Below are 12,335 nucleotides of genomic sequence, written 5' to 3' on the forward strand. Positions count from 1 at the left end.
AGACACAGAGAGCATCGTGGGGAGAGGACATCACAGGCAAAAACGAGATGCCACAGGCCGAGAGCAGGGTGCCAGGGTATCGGGTTGTTGGCCAGGAGGGAGTAAATGAGAAAGAACTGAGAACAAGGTGACCAGTGAAATGGGGCGTTAAGAATGGTGACGATCCTTTCCAGGAGGTCCCATCTATACCATGATGTCAATGTCCTGTCTACAAGAACGAATCTCAACTTCTGTTCCGCCCCAACCTCTCTCCTGAACCCCAGGATGATATACTTCTTTGCAGGTATGTCTCAGACCTCTCCAAAGGCACCCATGCTAAGCCTTCAGGGTGCCACCACCCCTTCCTGGAGTCTAGGCCCTCTCCATACCTCACCTGGACTGTGTAAAAATACCCTCACTCTTCTCAATGCTTCAAGAATGCTCCTCTAGTCTTCCTTGATGCTGCTAGGGAGGCTATGCAACTCAAGACTATTCTTTTCATTCTCTACATGGTTCGCTCCACCCAGGCCCCTACGCATGGGAGGAGCTGCACCGCCAGCCCAGAAACCAAACTTGGAATTTGGAGCATTCCCCGGGCTATGCATATGTGGTACACTATTCCCTTAGGGCGCTGGGCCCCGGCACTGGGCTGCTGCAACGAATCAGACCCACCACTGACCATACATAAAGTAGGCTCCTTCTTTTTTTTTTTTTTTTTTTTTTTTGTTTTTTGAGACAGGGTTTCTCTGTGGTTTTGGAGCCTGTCCTGGAACTAGCTCTTGTAGACCAGGCTGGTCTCGAACTCACAGAGATCCGCCTGCCTCTGCCTCCCAAGTGCTGGGATTAAAGGCGTGCGCCACCACCTCCCGGCAGTAGGCTCCTTCTTTTAGAGACTTTGCCCAAATTAAATTGATTGACATGATCTGAGGTCATTTTTTTCTTGTGTATGTGTGCATGTGTGTGGTATGTTTGTGTGTTTGTGTGAATGTGTACATGTGTTTGTGAGTGTACACAGACACAGAGCGAGGAGCTGAGTGTCTTCCTTGACTGACTTCCAATGTAGTTTTTGAGATGGGCTTTTTAGAGAAACAGAGGCTCATTGGTTTGAGTAGATTGGCTGGTCAGCGGTTTTCAGGGGTCTGCCTGTCCATCCCGTCAGCCCGTCGCCAGAAACACACTGCTGTCCCTGACTTGTATGTGAGCTTTGGGAATGTGAACTTAGGTCCTCGTGTTTGTGGGTCAGGCCTTTTACAACAGAGTCACCCCCAGGCTCCTGCTACCACCCTTTTCTTATGTGGATGAGGGAAATCTGAACTTAGCTCTCCAGAAAGAAAAGCAAGTTCAAAGCCAGACTATGCACGGATAGTGTGTGTGACTTTGAGCTAGTCACTCAGCATGTATGATCTCATTTTCAAGGCTAAACAGTTGGTGAAGTTTGTGATTCTAAACCACACCCTTCTCAGAATTTCTCAACTTCCTTATTGCCTACTAAATTAAGAGTGAGCCCTACCACCGACACAGAGACCCTCTTTCAATTCTGATGACCCATTACTATCTATTACCCCGGTCCCCCCTGATGACCCATTACTATCTATTACCCCGGTCCCCCCTGATGACCCATTACTATCTATTACCCCGGTCCCCCCTGATGACCCATTACTATCTATTACCCCGGTCCCCCCTGATGACCCATTACTATCTATTACCCCGGTCCCCCCTGATGACCCATTACTATCTATTACCCCGGTCCCCCCTGACGACCCATTACTATCTATTACCCCGGTTCCCCCCTGATGACCCATTACTATCTATTACCCCGGTCCCCCCTGACGACCCATTACTATCTATTACCCCGGTCCCCCCTGATGACCCATTACTATCTATTACCCCGGTCCCCCCCGCTCTCTCTTCCCCTGGCACTAGAACATGCCTCTGTCTTTACTCAATATTTAATGGGCACCTAGAATAATAACTATGTGGCCACTATAAGAAGAACTGGGGGTGCACAGGTCCCACTAATGTTACATATAGAGCTTTATGCAAGCTGGGAACAAAGGCCTGCAGTTCAGGGTCCCAATAGACTGACAATCTTCACCCCTAGCCATGTTGATGCAGTTCACAACCTGCACAACCATATGCTGTAGCCTTCAGGACCCAATACTAAATATGAACAGAACAGGAGAAGGGCATCCAAGCCAGGCTGAGGACTCAAAAGAGGCCACCAGATGAAGCCACTCCTCAGCTTACCAGGGGTAATGCAACTTTCAGCTGCTATGTAAGAAAAAGTTTTGAAAGCCAACATACATGTTTAAATTTTACCTTATGTGGGTGTTGTTTTTCCTGTGTGTATGTCTGTGTACCGTGTGTGGGCCTGGTGCCCACAGAAGCCAGGAGAGGGCATCAGATCCGCTGATTGTTAGCTGACATGTGGTTGCTGGGAATTAAACTTGGCTCTTTTGGAAAGCAACCACTGCTTTTAGCTGCTGAGCCATCTCTCTAGTCCCAACGTGCATTTAATACACCTACTTAGGGGGCTGGGAGAAGCCTCAGTGAGTTACTGCCTGTTTTGAGCTCACTCAGACTTAGCAGGCAATGGGGAGCTTGAGAGGGCTGTGATTTAGAAATCGGGCTTCAAATGAGACACAGGGATGCCAAGTGACTTCCTTGAGGACACACAGCAAGTCCAGGGTAGAGTCTGGCTTCGAACTCACTTTTCTTGCCTCTAGTTCAGGGCTGGGTTCCTTCCAGGCCATACCTGTTGTTTTCCACCAGCTCACCTTCGCCCCTGCTGGTGGGTGTGTCTTCTCTGCCCCTGTCAACTATGGCTGCCATCTTCCACCAACATGGGAATCCAGTTTCTCCCACCTTCCCTTGTCTCCTGAAGACTGGTGGCTCTCTCCGTAAATTCCCCAGGCCTCCGGGGCGAGGCTGGGACTGCTGAGGCCTCCAGCCTTTCAGACTGAGAAGCTGCTGGATTTGCAGCCTCTCCAGGGTGTAGGACGGCCATTATTGAATCACACAGCTCACGCTGCGCAAGCTAGCGTAGCAACTCTGTGGCGCACACTCTTGCTGTCACTTCCTGCCCCTAGCTAAAGGCGCCTAATGCCATGGCATGGCAGGTCCCGGTGTGCTGAGAGGGTCAACTATGCTGGACAGGGAAACTGAGCTAACTCAGCAGTCTCAGCGGCCCCTTCGAAAGGTGGGCTCACTTATCTCACGGAGGGGGTGGGGATCCTTGCCTTCCTTACGTTTGTCCGTAGGTCATTCCCAGACTCAGAAACTCTTCTCTATTTGCTTCTGCAGTGCTGGGGACCCCACTCATGCTAGGTAAATGCTTTACAACCAAGCAACACCCTCTCAGCCCGAATAAATTATTTTACCATTTTCATGTTTCCCTTGGATCTCTGTCTTTTTGTTTTTTCCATACGGTCTCACTACATAATCTAGGACAGCCCCTGAACACCCCCCCCCTCCAATAGTCCTCTAGCCTTGGCCCACAAATGCTGGGATCATACACGTACACTGCCGTGCCTGTCTCTGAAGAGCCATTTCTCCGATTCTGCAGCTGGATGAACTCCACAATCTTAATCCCAGGTGAGGAGACTTTGGCAGGAATGAAATAACACTGACAGTGGCCCAGACACTGTGTTGCTGCTGTGGGGCACTGGGAGGAGGGTCGGGGAGGAGGCCACTGCTCTCTGGGGGCACTGGGAGGAGGGCCGGGAAGCAGGACACTGCCATCAGAGGTCACCAACTGTCACTCTCAGACCAGGTCTCTCCTAAGCAACTGTACCCTACCCAGGACAGATCTACGTTCGCTCCCTCCAGCAGCCCACAAAGAACACAGCCAGTTCATGAGGCAGGGCGGCGTGCAGCCACGCCCCCTTTCCATCCTCCCCTCCCCCATCACCTGAGGCTCCTTCACTGAGGTGGCTTAATTAGCTCCTTACAAGTTTCAAAATTTCCAGTGCACAGCCACCACCTGATTGATGGATGACTGTGTTCCACAGCTTTGCTGGGTAGGACGTTAAGTGCAATTAACTACCGTTAATTAACCAACACTGTTTCTCTTTAAATATATAAATGAGACACTTGTCCCTTCTCCATCTTCAGGATAAAGATAAAGTGGACGGCCCTGTGACAAGCCAGGCCGAGGGTACTGTGTCCATCCTTCATATTTTCAGGACGGTTCCCAATTTGTCTAGTCCAGGGGGAACCTTTCGTGGCTTTTTGGTAAAGGCTCCCCATCAGAAACACGATTTTCCCTTATTTTCCCTTTCCCCTACTCCTCCCTTTCTAAGATTCGCACTGTCTTTGGGGCACTGGGGACAGAGGCCCTGTGGGGGTGGGGATTCTGCTTCCAGGGCTGGGGACCATCACAGCCTCTCTCTTTCCCCATAACAGCCTGTGCATAGGCGGTTTACACGGGCGGTTCTCTTCACTGGGGCAGAAAATTGAGAGGCAACCATGTAACTGAGGAATCTTTCCCTCTTTCCTTTGCCTTAGACACAGTACAGCTCAGCTCTCAAGTGTACAAATATTCCTCTGTCCAGGCAGACAACACTTTCAAGGTCCCATGCTCCCTCTCTAGTTACTACAGTCTAGTCGTTAGCTTCTGCACGTCACCGTTCTGAGTTCCTTCCTCGGTCCCCAGGGCCCAGAGCATGGGCCAGACAGTCTCGACACCCGACACCCCGACTCACCATGGTTTATCCCTTGGCCCCTTTGCAGAGAAGACTGTGTGCTGTTTGCTGCTGGAGGTAAGTAGATTGTCTTTGGGCGTTTTAAATGGCTTAGAGGTGCTGCTGACAGCGTTATGGCCGCTGAGACAGGCTTTTGTCTTTGCCTGTGCTAATGATGTCCGGGCATTGGAGGCTGGAGACGCCGGAGAGGGAGAAGGCCTGCACATTGAACTGTGTCTTCTCTCTGCGGGAGGGGGAGAAAGAACAGAATTCAGCACAGAATCTGGGGCCAGTGGATCCCACAGTCACACACACTCGTGGACGCAGCAGGCATAGAGCAGGCCTCTCCTGGCAAGGTTAGCAGCTCCACCGCCTCTGACATTTGCTCCGATGTTGGCATCAATGCCAACTAACGATGACTACAGTCGGACTTCTGTATCAGATGGCATGCTAAGCTAACCCTGGGGTTCTCACGGGAGGTATTTCTATCCGTCCGCAAAACCGCTTCCACGGGAGTAGCAGGTGTTACCTGATCAATCACAAAACCAACGTGATCCCCTGACAGCAACCCGGATCTCCAGGGCAAAACTGTTAGGATGAATTCCCCAGGACAGGAGCAGTATGGAAGTCTGTGGTGACAGTGTAGGAAGGGTGAATCTGAGAGCCTTTGAGGGCCAGGAGAGACTCAGTATCTGCCTCTTCCTGGGACTGTAGGGAGAGTCTGTGGACACATCCCAGGGGTAGCCTCTTTAAGCTCACAGAAGTTTGAGAACACAACACACAGAAGGACGCAAAGGCCTGACGCAGAACCCACAGTACCAGTGCATGAATTTGGGAGCTTCCTGCGGTTCTACAGGAAATTCCAAAGGTCGGGGCAGAGACAGACAGGAAGCAGACCCTGAGCAGGACAGATGCAAGAAGCTGGATTCTGAGACACAGCCATAACAGGTTGGATCACAGTAAGCATCTCTGGAAAAGTCCCTGACAGCTTTGTACACAGTTCTGGGAAAGAAATCTCAAACTCACACAAGTTGTTCCTGAAATCCTAAGTCCCCTCTGGCCCTCCTGCGCCTTAATTTGGGTAATTAGTTGATTAATCTTTGCTGAAGAATTCAACGAATTGGCAATAAAAGTCTTGGAGGGAAGAACCCGAGCTCACAAATCTGTTAGCCTGCACGGCTGCGGCAAAGGTGGGAAGAAGGGAAATGTGGTGGATCACAGCACCCTCTGTCCAGCCAAGACCTGTCTCGGGGTTCCTCCACCACCTCTCACGCCAGTGGGCTCTCAGGGTCTCTCAAAGTTGACAATTTGGAGTCAGGGGCTGCAGTTTTTGAGGGTCATCTGGTTTGGGCATTTTCATCTGCACAGCGCTTACACTCTACCTCTACAGAATGACTCTGTGGGTCATTGTCCTTCACTGACCCAGAGCAAACCCTCTCTGTAGCCACACACTGAAGGTTGTGAAGATGCAGGGCTGGGAGCCAGCACACCTTGGGTCCTGACTGCGACCCTTGTGGTGGGTTTGGGTGTGTTCACTGCCATGCTCGCTCTTGGTGTCTTCACCTCTAAGTGAAGTGGGTTCCTAGATAGTTCTCAGGCCTCTTTCCACTCCTTGAGTTTGAATACAGTGTACACTAAGATCCGTTCCTCATCTTCCCTGATTCCTGGATGCCACAGCAATAATAACAGATTGCGTATTGAAATACCTCGTGTGGATAGGCTCGTCCTTGGAAGAACTCGCTCTCTGTAAAAGGGACTGGCCTGTAAAAGCCCTCTGTGACAGGCAGGACGAAGCCAGGCATGTCCATACCCCCACAGCTGACTCAGAGAGGAATAGGGCCTTGGCCATGGGCCCAGCTACTTCTCAGGAAGGAAATGGTGTGTACTGTGAACAAGGCTGGAGACCATGAAGGTTCTCCACACACTTACGTAACACTAAAGGTTAGAAGTAGGCAATACGAGTGGACTAGTCCCATCTGTGAGGCTCGCAGGGAGGACATGGTTTGAGGCCATGGTGGGACCAGAAAAGAGCCCCCTTCAAGTTCTTTTTTTGAGCAATTTCTTTCTTCTTCTTCTTTTTTTAACACGGGATTTTGATTCTAAAATAAGATTTTTATTTCTATCACAGATCTTTCCTGTTTTTCTCTAGTCTTCTCTCACTGACTTGTTCAAAGCTGGTGAGGACTGGGGTATACAGAAATGTCATTTATTAGCCTTTGGTGACTGAGTGACAAAATTCTTATTTTTCTAAATTAGTGGTTAGAAACTGTTGAAGTAGTGGGTGAGGGAATTAATTAAGAACAACGTATAAAGACACACACGTGCGGCCGCCATGGTAGGACACATGCTTGACCCCAGTACTCGGGTGGCAGAGGCAGGCAGATCTGTGAGTTTGAGCCCAGCCTGGTCTACAGAGTTAGCTAGAGGCCAGCCTGGTCTACAAAGCTAGTTCCAGAACAGCCATAGCTACACAAAGAAATCCTGTCTCAAAAAAAAATCAACATATAAATAAAAAAATAAACACACACATTCATGAAAAATGCTGTATGATACTCATTGCACTTTGTACAATCTAAAAAAATTAATTAAAAATTGAAGTTTAAAAAATGATGGAAGTAAGCAGAGATGAACCACAAGAAACTGTCATTAATATACAAGAGCGGGGAGGAGGGGGAAGACTGGCGATTCTGAAATCACCTTCGGAGAGAAGTTGTGGTCATGGTCTTGGCCCATATATCATACCGTTAAACTGGTATAAACATTAAATCAATGATTTTTCTTGGTTTTATGTTCTCCTTCCTCCACAAGCCCCCTCCCCTTTCTGGTTTGTTGCGACAGTGTCTCATAGCCTCGATTCACCAGGTACTTGTGGCTGCAGTGACCTTGATTCCTGATCTTCCACCTAGACCTCCCAAGTACTGAAATTACAGACCTGAGCCACAACACCTAGCGTACAGGGTGCTGGGAATTACACCCAGGACTTCGTACCTGCTAGGCAAGCTGCATCTCTGGCCCCAGAAATCCTTAAATATCCATTTGAAAGAACAAGTTGCACATAAGAGATATTTCTCAAAACCTGATGAATAATCAATGAAGTAAGTAGGCAATGGTAGCCCATGCGAAGCCAGCTTTTCAGTCCTCTGAGCTTACTCCTATGGGGGCAGGTGCGAAAAGCTACAGAAGCGTGTAAAATGGCAGAACCTGAACTCAGGGCTGCATGGTATTGGCGATCTGAGAGCACACTTTTGAACATGTGTGGAATGTGTTCTAGGCAGGGCAGGATGAACACACTGGCAGGAAGACCTTCACTGGCATCAATCTGTGGGTCTCTAGCATGTGAAGACCTGCCTATAGAAGCCTGACACAGCTGTATCTTTGGGCGCATGCATATATGAAGGCAAAACACGTAATATAAAATGAATAAATCTAATAAAAAATTATTTAAAAAAAGAACGGGGGTGATAGAGATATAACTCGAGATAGGCTCAGCACAGTGCAGGAGGGAAGAGCTTGGAAGGGGGCCGCCATGGATCAAACGTTCACTGATGCTACCTGGGCCTCAGGCTAATGCCGTGGAGCAAACAACGTTCACTGATGCTACCTGGGCCTCCTGCTACCATCATCATCATCATCATCACTGCTACTGTCACCACGGCCATTGTTAATCGCAGCCATGCACTGCCTCTCCGCTGCGCCCCTTCCCGCACATCACCTCATTCATCTGTGAGGCTAGTTCTCCACGTTCTCCCTGAATGGATGCCTTCCCCAGACGGCCTTTCCTCTAGCGGATGACTACGTTACATTTAGGGTTCCTTTAAGCCCATATCTCAATTCCATTTTCCTCCACTGATCTGAAAGAGGTGGCTGTGGGGGTGGGATGCCTCTCTCCCACTTCCGAGGGACATTTCAGAGAGTGGCTAACTCCCCTAGAGCTGGAGGCCCTAGGACCAAAGACAGGAAAGCCTGAATGAACCCTTCCACTTCTTCCCCAGGAAGCCAAGCACTCAGCAGGTGCTCTTCTCCAGCCCCTCTACCCCCAAATACAGTGCTTAAATATCCAGGTAGGAGTCTGGGGAGCAATCCTAGGAACAAGCAGGCCGGGGACTTGCAGCCACTAACTGAGGAATGAGAGCCCTATTGTCTTCCTCCTTAGCTTCGTTTCTTCTCCGAGTAGTTCCACTTCAGTCAAAACTCAGAATCCTCCCTTCCACACTCTTTCTGTCTAGGGGATATTTTCGTGTGCATAGCATCAACACCCTGCACTGAGTCCTCCACAAAGATGTCTTAGGAACGGCTGAGCTGGCCGCAGGTATCCAGTGTGCTGCTTTTAGGAAGAAGTTGGGAGTTTCCAATACTGTTTTTAAGGAGCCAACCCCATCCTAATAAACCTGGAACACCACAGATGCTAGTGGTCTTCCACAGCTGTGCGAGCAAGTGCAGGCAGAAGCTGGAGTCTGACAACACAGTCTCCACCAGCTTCAGCCCCCAAGGCGGACAGTGAGGGCCACCAGCTTCAGCCCCAGAGGGCAGCCAGTGGGGGCCACCAGCTTCAGCCCCAGAGGGCAGCCAGTGAGGGCCACCAGCTTCAGCCCCAAAGGCAGCCAGTGAGGGCCACCAGCTTCAGCCCCAGAGGGCAGCCAGTGGGGGCCACCAGCTTTAGCCCCGCTGGGCAGCCAGTGGGGGCCACCAGCTTCACCCCCAAAGGGCAGCCAGTGAGGGCCACCAGCTTCAGCCCCAAAGGCAGCCAGTGGGGGCCACCAGCTTCAGCCCCGCAGGGCAGCCAGCAAGAGGGCCATTCTCTACATTCCGTCTCATCCCTGGATTCTATCTGCTTTGGCCTCTGAGGTGAGGATATATCTCATTAGGAACACTCTTGAGTTCCGAAAGGAACTCCATCCACAAGGAAACTGGACAGGTTGGTGAGAAGGCTTGGTGGTAAGCCTCCAGTCCTGAGTTTGAGCTCTAGGACCCACACAGGGCAGAGAGATCTGACTTCAGCCACGTGTCAGGCATGGTGCTTGTTACCACCCACGCGGCAGCATGCGTATTCTCTTGAACAGCCACACAACTGTTAGCTTCTAGGCGAAAGATGGGAATGGGAGCTTCGTTCAGTTATGAATGGAGACCACAGTTGTGCAGGCTTCGAAGCTGGGAGGAGACACAAGCTTTGCCTGCCTAGTCCCAGAGATGGTGTCCTCTCCCCATGCCATGGGCCTGGGATATTTTCTTCCCTCCACACTTTAGAAAGACAATTTCTCCAGTGGGTCCGGAGGATGCATTTCCTGTCTCAGAGCCACCCCGGGGTTCCTGTGTGCAGTTTGATGGTGAAGCGGCTCCTTATCTTTGCTCCCTTTCGAAGCCTTCTCCCCCCAAACCTGCTCTTCAGCTCAGCATTTATATGGTAGCACATGATCCTGGCACCAGACACTGCTGGGTAGGATCTGGGGAGTCCCAGGGATTTTCCGGGACCTCAAATAAATTCCATCCGCTCTCGGGATGTTCTCATGAGATACTCAACCTGGCTACAGGGGAAACTCACGAGAAACAAGCGTGAGGATGATCCTTTAAAGGGATTACACTTTTTCTGGAGGTGCCCCCGTGATAAAAACAGGAAGTAAAAAGCATGTACGGTCTTTGATCTGGTAATCTGGCAATGCTAGCTTGAAAAAGAGACCTCAAGGAAATATCTCAAAAGGGGCAGGGGGTCTGGGGGCGGAGGGGTAGTTCAAAAACATTCTCAGTAGCGTTGTTTACAGTAATAGAATAATAATAAATGTTACAAACGAGAGACTCGAAAGTGACCAGTAGGAGGCTAGCTCAAGCTGAGCACACGTGCAGTGAAACGAAACACAAACCCTCAAGAAGTGGAATGCATCACCAACACTGAGCAAACATTAATCACTACTTAATTAGTGTAAGGATGAGAAGGATAGGGAAGGACCCAGGACCGACTGTGTACTGGGCTTGTTAAAGTCATACGATGTCCAAAAAGGGTAAAAGCCGGGCCGTCAGCCCAAGAGCGGTGGCCGCCACAACAGAAAGGACAAAGCTGAGAGAGCAGATGCAGATACAGAGGGAGGAAGGCAGGAGAAACGAGTCAAGTCTCACGTCACTCATTCACCACCAACTCTTCTTTGAAAGCATTCCTGGCCACTTCCCCTGCGGCCCCAGGACGTGAGCACCGTGTACCACAATGAAACCATAGACAGTGTCATTTGCTGAGTCTTGGTACCCCAGGCTGGCCATCGCATCTCTTCTCTTGGTGGCTAGAGAACAGACTTGCCTTCCTGACGGCAGCTGCCTTTCCTGGCCTGCTGACCTCACCCGCAGCCAGACACCACCTTCCTAAAAGGGCGCGCCTTTTCTCACCAGGCACAGGGGCACACACCTGTAATGCCAGCACTTGGGAGACTGAGTCAGGAGGATTGAGAGATGGGAACCATACTAGGTTCACAGTCTCAAAACAACAACACTGCGATCAACAGGAGAACACTGGGTTTTCTATTGCCTTGGTTGTTCCTGTGTTTCACCCCGGACAGTGGCAAACTCACAAGGGGTCCTCTTGTTCCATGTTAGCCTTCTCCATAGCCACCTCCCTGCTCTACAACCCATGGAAACACACTGTGGGCTGTATAGGCGTCACCATAGCTCCGGTAGTTTCCTGCTTTTGGATATGCCACTGAGCTCACCTTAAATAGACACAGGAACCTCATCTTCAACCACAGGGCACTGAAGGAACACGTGCAGCCAGCTGTTGGCAAATGGGAGGCACAAGCCTAGGTATCTTTGAGAAGTTCTGACAGGCTGGCATCCCTAATATTAAAAATACCAGAACAGTTGGATTTGGTGTTTCTGACTGTCTGGGGGCACCAACAGCAGACTCTGCCTAGGACCAGGGCTATGCACACCAAGGGTTCTGTCTGCTGTGGGCATGATCAGCCCATAGCTCACAGAGATGGATCCTGGACATAGGTGTGCCCTAGGCTTCTGTGCAGGGCTATGTCAGGAGGTTCTTCAGTCTTGTGACAACAAGGCTAGGGCCTCCAAGTTGTACTTTTTAAGAAAAGTCCTGAGGTGATGCTCATGCTCCCTTAGCTTTGGGAGTTAACAGAAATATGGACCAGACACTATGGTCTCTGGAATCAGAAAGAACTGGGATGCCACCCATTAGCCCTGTGACTTGGACTAATAATGTAACCCCTGTTCCCCCATACATAGAAGGGAGACACCACCCACATTAAAGATCACGACTCAGTAGGAAGCCTCTGGCACACGCAGCCTCTCCCCTAGTTATGATCAACCACGTTGTAATTGCTGGCTTCCCTGTCTTATCCCTGGGCACTTTGAGGGCAGGGATCTTGTTTATCTCTGGCATTTAACACAGTGAGCCCTCACTACATCCATGGCTAAATACAGAATGTTGAGAGGCTCAATCACAGGTAAAGACCACCTCAATGCCAACTCACAGTAGACAATATCCATTTCCTGATACATGAAAAGATGATAGATATAAGAAAAAACATCTCAGCGGCTTGCCTAAGTGGACGGGTCACGGCCTTTTCCCTAGCCCGAGCTGAAAACTTTCCGTTCTCATGAATCCCGGGACGCTCACTGTTTGAGGACACAGGTTGAGAAGCAGAGGCTACCTCTGCTTTATTCCCCTGTCAGCCTCCA

General features: G+C 50.2%; 1 protein-coding gene across 19 annotated transcripts in view; it reads right to left on the bottom strand.

The window, feature by feature from the left end:
* Positions 1-12,335, bottom strand: part of Atxn7l1 (ataxin 7 like 1) — a 214,293-nt gene that overhangs the window by 43,968 nt on the left and 157,990 nt on the right. For all 19 annotated transcript variants that reach the window (XR_012907774.1, XR_012907772.1, XR_012907773.1 and 16 more), the window contains one exon: positions 4,683-4,905. Coding sequence is in view for 16 of the 19 variants with exons in the window: in XM_075948699.1 (XP_075804814.1) it covers positions 4,683-4,905 (223 nt within the window). In the remaining 3 variants the exon portion in view is untranslated. The remainder of the gene's footprint in view (positions 1-4,682; positions 4,906-12,335) is intronic.

The sequence above is a fragment of the Microtus pennsylvanicus genome, chromosome 14 (assembly GCF_037038515.1).
Source record: "Microtus pennsylvanicus isolate mMicPen1 chromosome 14, mMicPen1.hap1, whole genome shotgun sequence".
NCBI lineage: Eukaryota > Metazoa > Chordata > Mammalia > Rodentia > Cricetidae > Microtus > Microtus pennsylvanicus.